This window comes from Nymphaea colorata, chromosome 10, assembly GCF_008831285.2.
Source record: "Nymphaea colorata isolate Beijing-Zhang1983 chromosome 10, ASM883128v2, whole genome shotgun sequence".
Lineage (NCBI taxonomy): Eukaryota > Viridiplantae > Streptophyta > Magnoliopsida > Nymphaeales > Nymphaeaceae > Nymphaea > Nymphaea colorata.
Genome location: NC_045147.1, coordinates 1063397 through 1076843, shown reverse-complemented (window position 1 = coordinate 1076843; position 13447 = coordinate 1063397). Strand labels below are relative to the sequence as shown.

The 13447-nt window shown below is 38.4% G+C and overlaps 1 protein-coding gene across 1 annotated transcript; it reads right to left on the bottom strand.

Moving 5' to 3' along the window:
- Nucleotides 1-8204: 8204 nt before the first annotated feature.
- Nucleotides 8205-12283, bottom strand: LOC116261712 (NAD(P)H-quinone oxidoreductase subunit U, chloroplastic). Its single transcript, XM_031640524.2, has 5 exons — nt 11906-12283; nt 11743-11804; nt 11161-11250; nt 10804-10944; nt 8205-8410 (listed from the first exon to the last, which is right to left on the bottom strand). The coding sequence occupies exons 1-5, from the start codon at nt 12147-12149 to the stop codon at nt 8315-8317; spliced, it is 633 nt and encodes a 210-aa protein (XP_031496384.1). The 5' UTR covers nt 12150-12283; the 3' UTR covers nt 8205-8314.
- Nucleotides 12284-13447: the final 1164 nt, after the last annotated feature.

The following is a 13447-nucleotide window of genomic DNA, read 5'->3' as shown; positions in this document are numbered from 1 at the left end:
TCATGGAAGAAAGAAAAAGACAATGGAGTTTCCTGCACATGACAATTCAAAAAGAAAGAGGAAAACAAACCTTCGACAATGGGTAGGGTTTCAGGAAAACATAAACCCTTGCAAAAAAAATAAAAACCCTCAGCAATGGCCCAGGCCTTTAAGAAAAAATGAACACCCTCGGCCATTGCCTAGGGTTTGAGAACATAAAATCTTAGCAATGGCCAAAAGGGTTTGACAAAAAAAATATGTCGAGGATTTCAAAAAAGATTAACCATCTGCATTGCCGAGAGTTTGAGAAAAAAACCCAAACTTTAGTCGGCGACTGATTACCTTGCCGGCTGTTTTTTTGTTTTTCAAATGAAACCGCCGGCCTTGGCCGATAGTTTGAGAGAGAAAGGGCGTAGGGGTTTGAAGCTCTGTTTTTTCCAGCCAGAAAAGAGGGCATCCAAACCCTCATATTCGGCTGGAAAAGAAGGCGGCTTTGAAGCCCTTCTTTTCCCCTATCATAGCAGCGATAACAGAGAACTGGAAATGTTTATGCATTACCTTGAAAGCTGCCTAAGAAATCACTAGCTGTCGTTTGCCATTCACCGTCGCCAACAAAAGGTGAAGCATCTTACAACAGTCATCTCTCTGTCCTAAGCGATCGATGCCCAAGAAGCCTTAGGAGCAGCTGCCCTCTCATGCACCCGCAAACCCTCACCAACTCCTGCCCCATCTGCAGAAGCACCATCTGATAGATCCGTCGACCAGCCCAAACACGGGCGTCTTGGAGAGCTGCGACGCCTGCTTGATTCCATTGTCGTCCCCTTCATCGTGACACCGCACCTCACGAAGGGTGTTTCCTCCCTACACTGCTCAAGAGCCAACGGGCTCATGGAACTGCCATTGCCCATCCTGCCGGATCACATCTGCGAATGCTACTGCTGTCAACAGCCCCAACAGGTACCTGGCATAACTCAGATCAAAACTCCCCATTTCCTCCATTTGCAAAGGGATGCCCTGAGTCATCGTACCTACTACACTCCTGCGAGCGCCTCCAGCCTGCCATCCACCATCATCATCGGCTAGAGCACTCTTCACAGGCAGGTATGGCTTCTTCACACGATGTGGAGCTCCCGAGCGATACCTAGGCCAGCAGTTCTGGTAGGCTTCCATCACCATCTCCAAAATGTCTTCCCCCACCAATGACCGTCGTTGCAGTCGCCAGCGATCTTTCGCAGTCCCCGTCCAGAGGGTCACGAGCAGAAGAAACCCTCGACCGCTTTCAGCGATGCCCCTCCCGAGGTCAATCCTATATTTAGACAACTCGACTTTCCAATACTCAGTAAGTATAGTTTTAATAAGTCATTGACTCTTCTCTTTTAATCTTCTTTCCAACATTGGACTCCTTCCTGACTTTTACAATTCTTTTTGGTATCAGGATCTCATAATCTATAGTTAAGTTATTCATCTCCGTAATCGGAAAAACATGTATAACAATATTTTGTCATCCAACTTTGTTATCAATTCTTCAAATACATATGAATGAATGAAGACTTTATATCTAAATAATTTCAAATGCTTAGAGTTTACATCTTGATTTCTCCAAATTTGTTGAGGAACTTTTCCATATAATGGAATCTATTTTCTTGTGGAGTCCTTGGAGGAGTCTTCTCATGTTGAATTTCATGTTTGACAATTAACTTTGAAATGCATTTAAAGTGTATTCACCATCATTTTTTATTTTCCAGCATCTTTCATAAAAACGTTGAGAAGATACCTTTGATTTTTTATGGCATAACCTCAACATTCTTGATGCATTATCAATGAAAGTAATAGAAAGTTAGCAGGATGACATACATCAAAGTGTACTTTGTAAGAGTCTCTAGCATAGTTTCAAGTGTTTCCCACAAAGAAACTCTATATTTTTTTTCATCAGTCAAACAATCATCACATTAATTGAATGTGTATATTTCATACTTTTTTTTTGTGCGAGCGGGCTGAGGCGGACCCCTTTCATTACTAAAGCAATGAAAGAATACAATAAAGAATAAAAATTACCTTGCAAAGCAAGGTGAAACCAAAGAGGACAAACCAGAGCTAAACATCCAGGTCCACCTGGGAACCCAATAAAGCAATACCCACAGTTCATAGGAATTTATATGAAACAATCAGATGATTAAGTCAGCCCCTAATAGAAGAAAACCTGTTACCATATGGGTTAATACGTAGTAATCCTTCCTGTAACAACCTCTTCCATCTCACGTTATTAGATTTAACTGCAACAGTATGAATATGAGATGAGATAAAATGCAGACTATGTTCAAGAAGATGAAGCTCCCCCATGATATAATCATCCTGGGCCGCCTCCCCAAATTTGTAAATAACACAATTATTATGCCACACAACAAGACTGCAGAGCTTTGTCCCTCTGATGATTGACGAGACAATTTCAATAGTCCAGCCTGCACTCCACTTAAACAACCAAGTTTGAGAAAAACCTTTAGCTTTGAGCCACTATTTTAACACATACAGCTTCTGAGTAGGCCATTCAACATTCAGGAAAACTCCAGAACATGTTTGCCACACTTCACGTTTAATTTGTGAGTCAGTTTTAGCACAGCCTCTGAAAAAAAACATGGTTGCAAATCATTCAAATTTTCAAAATGATTATGTTGAAATAGACCATCCCACACCATTTACATTCCTTACAGCAGAGTTTTCTCATTTTCCATAAAAAAAAAAATGCTCCCAAAATCATCTTTGGGTAGATGCAACATTCCAAACCAGGATAAAGCATAAAGCCATATACTCCTTGACGTAGGATAAACAAATAGCAAGTGGTCCTAATCTTCTTTTGCTGATTTGCACATCCTACATTGAGATGCAAGAGAAATGCTTAAACTTTGTACTCGTTTTTCAGTTAAAAATCTCCCAAAACTCCCAATATAAGAGAACCAACTAGATTTGGGAACACATCTGGGAATCCAAATGTTTTTACGCCAGCTGCTCAACCCTTTAACTCGCTCTAGATGAGATCCCACACCCAGTCCTATTCCATGTCAAAATATCTGACCCAATGGATAGCTAATCCCTCAAAGCATCCAATACTATCGAACTGTCAACCTGAAAAATATTGTCATTGACGAATTTGATCAGAGGTTGCTTGACTAAAAGGCCCCTATCATTATCCATCTGACTATAGCTGCCAAATTGAGTTGATAATATACCATCTCTCCAAGGGTCAATCCAAAATTTAGCAAGAGGGGCATCTTTGACTGACCAGTAGATCTTGAAACTAATTTGTTTCTAGGCTCTTATTATGCTCTTCCAAGTAGAGTACATTCTTTTTAATCCTATAATTTTCACATACTACAATTGACCAAATATTTTTGTCTACAAAAACAAGTCCATTGGTTAGCACCATATGCTAAAAAGCAAAGGCATGCCTTGTTCAGCTTAGAAATTTTCTGTAAACCGACTCCTCCTTCATCCTTAGGAAGGAATAGATTTTTCGAAGAGAAAACATGAGGCCATTGAGTGTTCTCACTGGCTTCCCACAGAAATTCCATGACTAAATTCTTCGTTTCTTTGAAACTGATGCAGGACATTATATTGTCATTAACCAATGTATAGGCATGATGTAATGAACAGCCTTTATTAAACATAATCTTCCTACAAAGGATAATAAATGAAATTTTCAGCCACACAATTTTCTTTGTAGTTTCAGTAAAATATCGTCTCACACCGAGGAGGACATATTTTCGTTAACAAGGGGTAATCCCAGGTATTTTGTAGGAGACATGTCTTTAGCCCATCCCATTTTTTGTTCTATATTGCTGCACCACCTCTTACTACTATCGAAGGGGAAATAAAGAGGATTTTCAACATTAATTTGCATACGCGTTCCTGTTTTCAAGTTGGCCGACACCTCCCAAATCCCAATCAGACTCTTCTTAGTGTTGTTGAAGAATAATAGCAGGTCGTCAACATACATCATTGTCAACCTATGTAACACGGGTACTGCTCTGAAGGAGCAAAACTGGTACAGGTGCGGGTGCGACTTCGGGTGCAGCTTGAGTACGCCGTTGATCGTATCGGATACAATCAAGGTACCCAAGGTCGAATCTGACCATTTTCGGACTCAGTCAAAGTTGATCAAATCCAAAATTATTCGCTTTAGGTTTTTACTGTGGTTTACATTTTAAAGTGGCTTACTTTTTTCACGTTAAAAATATCATAATCATTAAGTTTTTCCTTGACGATTCTGCTTCTTCACTTCGTCTTCACCGATAGAGACAGACAAAGGAAGGTGATTCTCCACTCTGGTGAACGGCGAGCAGCGAACGGCAAACGGTGAGCGGCGAACAAAGATTCACCTTGATGGTTCTGCTTCTTTCTCTTCGGCAATTCTCTACTCCAACAAATGACAAATCTCTAGTGATTTATTCACTCCGACGAACGGCGATTCTTTGTTTCTTCCTCTTCTTCCGCCGCTCTGCCTCCTCCTCGTTCTTTGTCCTTTAACTTATGCTTCTGCTGACCTGGTTTACATAAAGGACTGTGAGCTCTTTCCTTTGGTCTTGCTTGGTTTTTAAGGTTTTTCAATGCAGTGATTGGTTTCATCTGAAGGATCTTTCGTTTGTTTTGTGAAGATCGAGCTCCTTTATTCATTTTTTGTTCTTTCATTTTCTCATATGTGCTTATCTACTTGTCTGAAGAGTTTGAAAGTATCGTAGTTATCTTCTGTTTTCTCTCGTTCGTTTTGTGATGGTTCTGCTTATTTCGTTTTCCTCTTTTTACTTTGTTTCTTTTCAAGAGGAGGAAACGTACAGCTTTGGCGGATTATAAATCTGAAGGGTTTATTTCTTTCAAGGGTTCGTTTCTTTGTTTAAATTATTTCCAATAATGAAATTTCTACAGCATTCTATATGCGAATACGATTTCCATCTGTTTTTTGTGTTTTTCTTCATGTGTGCTTACACTATTTTATGGTAGATCATCTGATTGTTTTTTACATGCTTGAATTGTTGATATATATTTCCAGTTATCAGTTATAGGTTTTTTTACGAAGAACAAGATTTACATGCTCTTAATATGGACTTTACAGAACCTGTTGTTCCTTGTAATTTTGATGAAGTGACTGAGGAGAATAAAAAAAGCTGATATATTTTGTATGTTAATTACTTCCATACTTTGTTTAGTAGTATGATAGTATCTATACATTTTTTTATCATGATTATATATATATATATATATATATATATATATATATATATATATATATATATATATATATATATATATATATATATATATATATATATATATGTATGTGTGTGTGTGTGTGTGTGTGTACATGGTCATACTCTCACACCCAAATTTTTTGAAAATAGTTTGTACCCGTACCAGCACCCATATTCGTACCCATGTGACATAATTGTCAATGGGCCCTTTAGACATCTTCTCAAAGAAGGGCTCTTATTTTATGACTAAGAACATCATGCTTCATCCTTCTATAAAAAATTTCCTAACAAGAAAGAGACAAGATGATAAAGGATCACTTGATGTAAACCTCTTTCACTATCAAAATAATTTCCTTCTCTTCCACTGATGAGCAGAACATAAGATGCTATAGTGACTAGTTTCATAACTCTTTCAACCCATAAATGATGAAATTCAAGAATTTAAGGTTTGCCTCAAGAAATATCCAATTGACCCTATCATAACCTTTTGATAGATCAATTTTTATGCAAATATTTGAAGCTGCAGTCTCTTCCAAAGAATGAACCATGACCTGAGTAAGAAGATACTATTGTGATTTTTTTCTTACATTTAAGAAGCCGCCCTAAACATTTGAAAGTAATCCTTGAGAAAATGTCCTTCATTGGAAGAACCATGATTTTAAATGTCAATTTGAAAACACTATTCCCAGTAAGTTGGAAGTTAGAAATATGTTTAGAGTGTTCTCTCTTAGGAAACAAAACTATTTTCTCACATTGTTCATCCCTTTTCCTTTCATAAGAAATACCTTATAGTGAATTAGAAACATCTTGAATTGCAATGCTCCATTGCTGCTGGAAAAAACTATAGGGAAGCCATCGTAGCCCAGACAACCATCAGAATTAGCATCCATCACTGTCCATCTAATTTCCTCGTCTATTATAGGTTGCAGCAAACTCAAATTATCCTCTAAAGTTATCTTGGGTCCCTCCCAAAGACCTATAAGTTAATTACCTGAGGAATCATCCTTAGCATAGAACTTTTTGAAGTGATTAAATGCAGCTAAATAAATTCCTTCCGTATCCTAAAAGGATCCTTCATCAGTCTCAATATGATTAATAGTATTTTTCATCCTCTTTCCCTTAAAATGCATAGAAAAAAACTATTATTCTCGTCTCCATCTTTTAACCATTTATTGTGAGATAATTGCTTTCTCATGATTTACTCTTCTTTAAAGGCTTGGGTTAAAGAAATTCTAAGCTCTCTCTCTCTTTATTGAGCCATGAATGATAGTCAACATCTTTAGCTTCAAAAATTTTGGCATAATCTTCCCTTAATCTGGTTATTATTATGATCAACCTTGCTATTACCATATTTGTGTCAGCGGCTAAAACAAACCTTGAACCTATTCAACTTAAATGTCAGTTGAACCATAGAGCATCCCCTTATATTAGACATCCACATATTGGAGATAATGAGATTGCAAGCCTGTTGCTCACTCCAATTATTAAAAAAATCTGAAAATGCCTTTACCATATGGGAGGGAGACTAGATTTTTAAACTGAAATACTAACAAGGAATGGTAAGAGGATGCAGTCATCTCAACCAACAGATTAAGTCTGCCACACATTTGATCGTGTCATATATTATTGACATAACATCTATCTATTTTGCTTCCAACAAAGACTAAACTGTCCCGCGGATTGGACCAAGTGAAACTCTTATTTTCATACTGTGTACTTTATCCACCTACAAAGTGTACTGCATATGTAGTTTTCTGCATTCTTTAGACGAATTATTATAAATATACAGCTACTGTATTTTATAATTTCTTTCCCTTTTGTTCATGAGGGTAGCGATCTCATGGAGAGCCTACTTTGTTAGCTTCATGATTGAAGTGCTTAAGCATCCCTTCTTATATTGGATTTATTTACTGTAGCTTTTCATAGAGTTTTTAACTCTACGTATGGTCGATGCGTCAAGTGTTAACTTCATTGTAATTGCTCTAATTCTAATTCATAGGTTTCTCTTTCATTAAGTTAATAACTTTCATAATGATATGTAAACAAGTTCTTAGTTGGTTTTTTTATGAAGAAAACTAGTGTTGAATTTGGTACAGAAATTTGCATGTGTGCAAGCTCAACGAGCGTTCTATCTATTCATTGGCTGTGAAATGATGTGAAGTTTTAAAATCACTAGAGTGAAAATTGTTTCACTGAAAGGGGTGCATCATAACCTCGGATTTGAGATCCAAGGTGACTTGATATCATTGGCAACTTTAGACCCCGTAGCTTTAAGGTCAGCTCAAATTTGAGGTTTTGCTTATAAATTGAAGATCTCAAATTTTCTCTTTCACGTAGTGGTAAAATTCGGTTCTTGTTCACATTGTAGGACCCACATAAAAGGGATCTCAGATCAGCTTAACGTATGAGATCCGAGGCTATCAAACACTATGAGCATGTTCTATTGTGAGTAAAATGTGTCTTTGAAACAGAGGTGATATTTCCAAATGCATCCGAGCAAGGTGTGAACTTTTTATCTCCAAGATGAATTTTTTTAAAAAAAAAAAGGTTGCTCTAAGAGGTCTGATCTTTTTATCTTGCATTTCCTATGGACAAGCAATAATTTTTCACATTAATTGTCGATGGAAGAAAATTATCTCGGCCTGGTATCCAATCAAGGATTAGGTTTTCTTTGTACCTAAAAGGACACCTCTCGCTCTCCCTTTGAAGCGAAATGCAACCTAAGAGTCCAACCCGTGAAACTTTTCTATAAAAAAGTGTGTTTTGTGAGATCCTCAATTAAAACAAACTAAGGACCTCAGTAACATATATTTGAAATTCATGCTACATGTTAAAACCCATATATTTAAGAACAGCTTGGAGGAAGGGAGGTCTGATCTTAAATCCATGAATCTGAAGTCCACGGTGAAACAAACACAACCTTAGTCTTTTATCAGCTATTGGAGAACCCAATTTGGGAGCTGAAATGATCAAGCAAGTAGGAACTTGACTGCCAAAATGAGATAATATAATGTAAACACGAGTCAGCTCGTGAACAATCTTTCTGTCTCTCATTCATCTTGAATAGATACAACACAATTTTTTCTTTTCTTCGGTTACCTGTTGAGTTCAATTGACAGTACAATGGATAACACGAACCACCCTACGAGGAAATAACCTACTAGCCTGGTTGGTCCAACATCCTCCGGCTCCTGCAAAGCAGCATCGTAACATTATGCTTTGCTTAACACAGTACGTCGCATAACTTTTTCTTCATGTTGGAAAAAAACTAAATTGCTGAAAGAACAAGCAAATAGATAACTAGCGAAAAACATGGAGATGATAAAATGCCAAAATCCAGACACTAACTTCACAAGAGAAATTTAAAGGGCCATTTCAAGGGCGGAGTCAGAATTTTTTTTTCATGGGACACTAATTACATAGTTAACAAATTTTCAATTAACCTTGGAGTAGTGACCCGGACCTTTTGGGACTGCCTCATATAACTGGACTCAGGTTCACCCAGCTCTATATCTCCGCCCCTGGGCCATTCGGCAATGAGAATAGATTGTTATTCATGGAATACTGTGTTACAATATTTTATAAATCTGCTTCCATTTTTTTAGTAGATTTATAGAACAGTAAAAAAGTGTCATAGGTCCCAAACAGCCTTTAAGGTCCTCAAGGAGAAAAAGTGCCAAAAAGGGGCTGCTTTTAAGGCATGGCTATGCCTTAAATGAGTTTATGACTGCTCTATGTGGCTCAACCATAGTGTGCTAAGAGTTAACCCTCTCTTTCTCCATCTCTTCTTTCTTTCCTTCTTCAACACTAGTCTTGGAACCCTGGACATTCTAAGGTACCATTACCACCACAACGCCAGGGGAGAACTGGTTCTTTCTCTCTCTCTCTCTCATGCACACATGCACACACACACACACAAGCTTGACTAATTTGGATATCTAATTGCATGAGTGCATCAATGCAACCACATGCTTGGTTTCCAAGATCCCTTGAAGAAGTGCTGTCAATGAGATGGTCTGGTGTTGGACAGGTGACTCTGGACGCCCTGAAAATTTCTAGCCAGGAAGGCATTTGGAGCTGACCAAAGCGACATGAGCCAACCGAACCCCATTTGACTTAATTCCATGAATAACTTTCGGAAGCGATTGGGTTCTCCAACTCTCAGGTATGAACATTCTTGACTTTCAATCTATTTTTCGGTAAGAAAAATATAACTCTCTTATCCTATTGCATTTTCTTTTGAGAATTTAATGACACACAGGTTTTGGACGTAGTTTTGTTAGGATATCCCACCCAACCTATTTGACACTATTCAAATATAGCTTTTGGAAGCGATTGGCTTCTCCCAACTGACAGATATGAACGACTTTAACTTCACGACCACTTTTTCTTTCAGAACTTGCTTGCTCTGTTACATCTCTTTGAAAATTTAACCGCTGAATTTGACTGTTTAACGTAGGAGCAAGCTCAAGCCAGATTTGTATTTGAGCTGGAGGAACATTGCAAAAGATTTTGAGTTTCATACCATGAAGGGAGATTTTCTTCTTTTGTTTGTATGGACTCTAGATCTCATTTACAACTGGATCTAATTAAATCAAAATGTATACAAGACAATCCATATATATGCAGAAAGGTCCAGCTCCATTAGTCCCTTCTTTTCATATTTAAGTAGTTTGGAGTTCACCTGGAAGACGGTTGAGTTTTTGAAATCTAATTTTTTATGAATTTTCGAAATTTAGTTTGTGTTTAAATGTCACACCAAAACCTAGTTTTCTGTAAATAATTTGGGTGGAGGTCAGGTTTTTCGCCTCCTCTTGTAAAACTAAGTTTTCTCAAAATACTTTTCCCGTCACCCAAATACTTCAAAAACATTATTTTAAGGCAAAACCAGGCCTTGCCACATTGAGCTCTCTTAAGAGGCATTTGGATGAAAATTTGGTTTTATGAAAACCAAGCTTTTAAATCCGTTTCGAAAATATAGTTTTTTTTTTCATTTTGTTTAGGAAAGAACCAAAACCCAATTTTTATGGGGAGGATTAAGAATTTTCACTCCTTTTTACAAAACCTGATTTTGTCAACAATAGGTTTTTCCTCCAAACCCAATTTTAAAGGCACTCAAAAATTCCAAGAACCTGAGTTTGGAGGTAAAACCAGATTTTATCTCTAAAAATCTGGTTTTAGATGTCATCCAAATAGTTTTGTTTCCAAATTTGGTTTTGAAGTGTCATCCAAAGGCCTCCTTAGTTTTGTCTGTTGTATGTATCAAAATGAGTTCAAATGGGCCACGTTGGGAACTCATTTTCTTGATCATCACCATTGGAGACAGCCTCACCGCTTGGGTGGATACAAAAATCTGGCCCATTGAAGAAAACAGAAAAACAAAGGTAACGGTTGAACACAGAGGCTGCAAACGCTTCAGACGTGGATCGCCTGTACCAATTTGGCACCGCCGGGAAATGGCAAAAACTTCAAAGTTCTGAACCATTTGCAACCTCCGTTCAAAGCAATTGAGGCAGGGGCCGCTTCTCCGCAGATCCACCATTGAAAACACAAAACAAGAGGGCCCGTGAGGCTCTGCACGTACCTGAGGGGGAGGAGGCTCAGTAGGAGTCTGTGTTATGTCTACTTCAAATGGCCAAACATAACGGTCAGGTTTCTCGCTTCTTGCTATACTCCAATCATATAATCTTCTCTCTTCTTCAGATGATAGGATTGCATAAGATTCCTAGCAGACAAGAGGGCAATTAAGAATCAAATAGAAATTATAGATAACTGCTTATTGGGTATGTTTGGAGATCTGCCAGTAATGTAGATAGACGCATTTGAAAGAACCCGGCTAATCTTACAAAGTTAGCTTCCCATGATTGCCTTTGTTGTAATACAACCATGACGAATTAAACTCATGAAAAAGGAAAAATCAAGAAATGGGAGACCATCTGACCTTCAATAGTGCGAGTTCCTGCTCGGCCTGCTCCTCGTCGAGTCCACGATACATCAGATCCTCGCATTTCCTCTTGTATGCAACATTGACCTGCTCGGGGGACACCGCGGAACTCACATTATCTCTGTTATAGCAGCAAAGAGGAAATAACACGCAAATAGGAGAAACGATGACGTGCTGCAGGACTCTCAATTTTATGAATCCCTTTTCTCCTTTTTAGAAAAATTTTCCTCCGTAAAACGTCATTAACAAAATGTGGGTTTCAGCAATTGAGTCATAAAATGCTCATCCATGAAACGAGAGATGACTTTACATGATGAATTCAGGATATGATAGACACTTCGTTTAAGAAAAGGAAAAATGGGTAGTTTCCTATCTGTCGCAAGCACAAGGTAAGCTGGATTACGAGAAATGGAAGATCAGGAGAAATGGAAGATTGATTTAACTCTTGATCAATTGGGAAGCATCCTTTGCCGAAGTCAAGCATCGGAACAGATTTTATTCAAAGAATTACCGGAAGAAGGCACTGATGAAACAGGGACGATATTGTCCTAAAGAAGATTTAGTATCAGAGGTGCCCACCTGATCGTAGGATGCCCCTCGGGGGATGTCAAGCCTGCCGTAATGATCGACGGTCGTGATGGCTGCATTCTAATTCATTTGTTTTATCAATTAATTAATCCTGGGTCCTCTTGGTTTCCCCACGATTGCAGGGAGAGAAAGAAACTAAGAGAGAGATGCGCACCTATGCCTCGGAGCGCCTTCTGGACGTTGTCTGCTGTTATGAGAGAGGAGAAACCCTGTGACTTGCCCACCACGGACGACGATGCAGAAGAAGAAGCGTCTTCAGAGGGGCTCTCCACGACCGTCTCCGGTGAGGCCTCCGACGAACTTCGGACTTGAAGCCGTCTGTTTTTCGCTTGAAATTCGCCGAATTTTGGCCGGGAAGCCACGAGGCCAAACGTCGGGAACACGATCCTTGCTGCCATTGTATACTCTCTCTATCGTTTTCCTTTCTTCCTCTTCTCCCGCTTGCCGAAGATCTAATACGAGATGGAGTGGGGTTGGAGAGAGAGAGAGAGATAAGAGGAGAGTCGTAGCCACCCGAACCCCAAAATGATGGTTATTTTTTTCCCTTCCGCTTCCTGATGGGAGAGAAAGGATAAGTCACGTACGAAACTGCTACGAGTTACGGATTTAAAGTTGGAATCTCTAATTTCGTATATTTACAGAAAGCTCATTTTTTCTAAATTGATTTTGGATGTTAGAACAGTAAAAAGAAAAAAGAGAGTCTCTTACACAAACTAGAAAAAAGAAAAGGCTTATTTATAAAATTTGAAATACCCTTTGTATAATAAAAAAAGCAAAAACTTCTATAAAATTTTCAAAGTACTCTCTACAAGATTGTCCTATACATCTATAAGGGTGCCTGATGCCATGCGGCAGAGAGTTTGCCGCATGACCTCATGCAATTGAGGTATTTCTCACTGTCAAGGGAGTGTTTGACTTGCGTAGAGGGTATTCTAAGTAAGCCTGGGTAATGGGCTCCGGTGCCGGGCAGGTACCTTATATCGATTGGATGAGGCTCGAGTCAGTTCCATGGGGCTCGATTCTATCCTATCTATTTTTTTTATTAATTCTATTTAATTATATATATATATTATTAAAAATATATTTTATATTTAAAAATATTTTTATTTTAATCAGACCAAAGAACCCGAGCCCAAGCTCGCATTTAGAACGTCAGGCCAATCCGAACCCGATTCTTATCTTACCAGTGCTGGGTGGGCTCGATGCCCAAGTCTAACTGTAACCAGCAGTAGTTTACCATCAAAGATGTTTTTGTCATTTCAAATATCTAACACACAGTACTCATGGGCTTCCATATATCTTGTTCAGGCAGGCACTGGATGGGTAAAATTCATCGCCACATGTTTTCAAACCAATGATATACCAACTACTGCGACGATGGCATTTATATAACCACTATTGTAAAGGGACTAAGTGCAGTGCGGATATAGGTGCTAGAACATACCGGAAGAGTCAATTATCCAATTATAATACTGATCAAAACAATTGCCTATGTATTTAGCATATAGCTCAACTTTTCACACATGTAATATAAAAATGGTTGCACATGTAATTAGCCAATGGCAGCATCGGTCATGCATATTAAGCACCATCCGGATAAAATTGCATATGGTGTGTGCCTATTTAACATAAAACAATACTTTTAAAAAGACAATAAACATATGCATTCCTCCACTTGTGGAACAAATGTTGTCAC